This window comes from Perkinsus marinus, assembly GCF_000006405.1.
Source record: "Perkinsus marinus ATCC 50983 genomic scaffold scf_1104296963026, whole genome shotgun sequence".
NCBI classification, from domain to species: Eukaryota; Perkinsozoa; order Perkinsida; family Perkinsidae; genus Perkinsus; species Perkinsus marinus.
In genome coordinates, this window is record NW_003205203.1 from 1 (window position 1) to 2,560 (window position 2,560).

The 2,560-nt window shown below is 48.7% G+C and overlaps 1 protein-coding gene across 1 annotated transcript; it reads left to right on the forward strand.

The window, feature by feature from the left end:
- Positions 1 to 1,140: 1,140 nt before the first annotated feature.
- On the forward strand, positions 1,141 to 2,392 carry Pmar_PMAR016692 (merozoite surface protein, putative; the record flags this gene model as incomplete). Its single annotated transcript, XM_002771314.1, has 10 exons — positions 1,141 to 1,188; positions 1,230 to 1,325; positions 1,373 to 1,432; positions 1,480 to 1,541; positions 1,586 to 1,687; positions 1,733 to 1,838; positions 1,883 to 1,957; positions 2,006 to 2,107; positions 2,156 to 2,203; positions 2,252 to 2,392. 10 exons carry the CDS (start codon positions 1,141 to 1,143, stop codon positions 2,390 to 2,392), a joined length of 840 nt encoding a protein of 279 aa, XP_002771360.1.
- Positions 2,393 to 2,560: the final 168 nt, after the last annotated feature.

Genomic DNA, 2,560 nt, shown 5'->3' on the forward strand with positions numbered 1-2,560 from the left:
AATGAATAGCAGTGATCCCTTGTTGTTATCACTCCCAGTCTCCAGCCTTTGCACTGCAAAGTTTGCAGCACTTTGCAGTCGCCATCCACATCAGCTATGAGGGTGTACCACAGCTGCAGGTGACGGGAGGACCCCAAGTAACTCGCGTAACGCTGAAGCAGCGTCAGGCGAGGCTTTCCTTTCAAAAACGTTCCAAAACTCAAGTTGCGCAGTTTGTGCAAAGTGCATGTAATTTTTCCGCAACGCCGCAGTTGGGAATTGAACCCCAGTGTCTATCCTTCGTGGACTATTCGAGTATAGGGTGTACGTGATAGGGTCGTAAAGGGACCACAGTAAAAAGCGGGCCGAAGGCCCGCTATTCTACTCTATAAATAACATTTTTCCGCGTGTGTGGACATTCAACCCCGATTGTGGGGACATTGGGCGCCGGTAGCGAGTGTTGCTTGCCCGAATCAACTGTTTCCTCAAGAACAAGTCTTGCGTGCTTATCGAATCTTGCGTTTTCCTTTTATCTATCTGCGGACTATTGGTCAATAGTTTTTCGCGAGAACTGAGATTAAGTCAGATGCATTTTCGTGGGCTTTTGTCGACGTTTTAGATATTCAGTGATGATCACAGTCGTAGTTCTGGCCAGACTCTGGCCCTCGAACTTGCGCTTTTTGTATAGCATGCATGGCAGATAACTTTCGAACGGGCGAGATTTCATTTTTGCAACAGCAGAATGCCGCAGTAAGGGAGGGAGGGGGCTACAGTCGTCGTACTGCCTGAGACGTGGTTTAGATATTCGAGAGGATGGAATGCTGTGAGCGCGAGAGGGACGAGGCATTGGCACTTGTTCAAAGCTGGAAGGAGAAAAGGACGCAGTTGGAGAAGAGTGAGATGTTAACATGTTGCTGTTGTTTCTTCAGTGACTTTGTACTGATTCTGTTAAGGCGTGGGTCTTTTTGTACTATTTGTCATACTGTGTGATTCCTCTTCTTGTGAATGTTATTTTGACCTCGAAAGGGACCATAATCCTCATTGATGATAATCTACGCATGACGGCTGAATGGGATTTCCGTACTTTACTGTATAGGTTCTGAACTGACGAAGAACAAGTTGAAGAATATGAAAGAAGTCATCAGCAGTAACTCATCAGAGATGTCGTTGAAGGCCGGACATCTCGCGCAGATGACCAAGCACAACCAGGTGGGCCTCGTCCGCTGGACATTCGAGGTATATAGTCTTAGGGATTGTTGAGTGTTTTGGAGCAGCTCGAAACCTCCAAGCGAGAGCTCGAAGATGCTGGTAGTAGGCGGAAGGAGAAGATCGACCGACTGCGGGTGGTACGTTGCTGAGTTTGGGTGGTAACCCCTTAAGCTGCCCCAAGTAGGTTGAAAAGGACTTCAAGTCTGCGGAAGAGAGGGCGAATGACGGAGCGCGGGAAGCCAGAGTGCGTCGCCTATTATGCAGCTATTTCTGAGAGAGAAGTGTCGTCAGGCGAAGCTACTCGCATTGAAGGACAGATTGCGAAGTGAGAGTGACAAAGCAAATTCGAAAAGGTTAGTTCGAAATGGACCAGAATGTCATCGGAGTTGGGCGACAGGATGGAGGTGTTGAATTTGGAGGCGCGAATGAAGGTCGACATTGAGGCTTTGAAGCAGGCTGTGCAGGTCGTGAAACAGAAGAACCTCGAGTATGTTACTAGGTAGAGGGGTAGGGGGAAGAGGGGGGTGGCTGAGGTATATAGTAGATGCAATCGAGATGATCAAAAGCATTTGGAGTTGAAGGGTGAAAGGGTTAAAGCACAACGTGAGTTGGAGGAGCTTAGGAAGCTGGGAGGTAGCAAGCAGAAAGAGGTAGGAGTGCTACAGTAGCTGCCTTGCTGACTGGGGTGAGGTAGTTGAAGGGGGAGCAGGAGGGCAGGGAGGAGTTTGGTCGTAGTAAGGCGGTATTACTCAAGGAGATAGAGCAGGAGGTCTTCACTGATGCTGGTTGAACTTGTTAGTGATGTCACTATTTGTAGGAGTCGGTACTGCTATCACGGAAGAGCGCTTTGGCTTCAGCTGAGACCAGTAATGAGCAACTTCAGCAGTCTCTACGAATGCAGGAAAGGAAGATACGGGAGGTGACAGTATGGTAATTTTGTGGCGCGCGGTAATTGCCTGTCGTTTAGGCGGCTGACAGGACCTATACCCTGATGGACTCTCTGCGAGCTGAGAGTGTCTGTCGATGGTCATCGTGATTTGACGGAGGAGTGGTACTCTCTTAGGTTGAGTATAAGAAGGTAGAAGCGGAAGATACCTCACAGGAAAAGAGAGTGAAGAACCTGGAAAAGACTTGTCAAAATCTCACTGCGAAGATTAACATGGAGATAGCCTCTAGAGAGGCTGTCGAGGCTGAGATGAAGTGAAAGGTGCTGTGATGTGGGGGGAGGGATCTTGATTTAGGACGGTGAATTCCGAGGTAGAAGCTATAAAAAGGAAGAACAAGAAACTCGAGGAGGGTATAATGAAGGCCCAAAAGGATGTTGAGGGGAAGCAGGAGGAGATGAGGGGCCTTGTGGCGGAGATAACTGCAG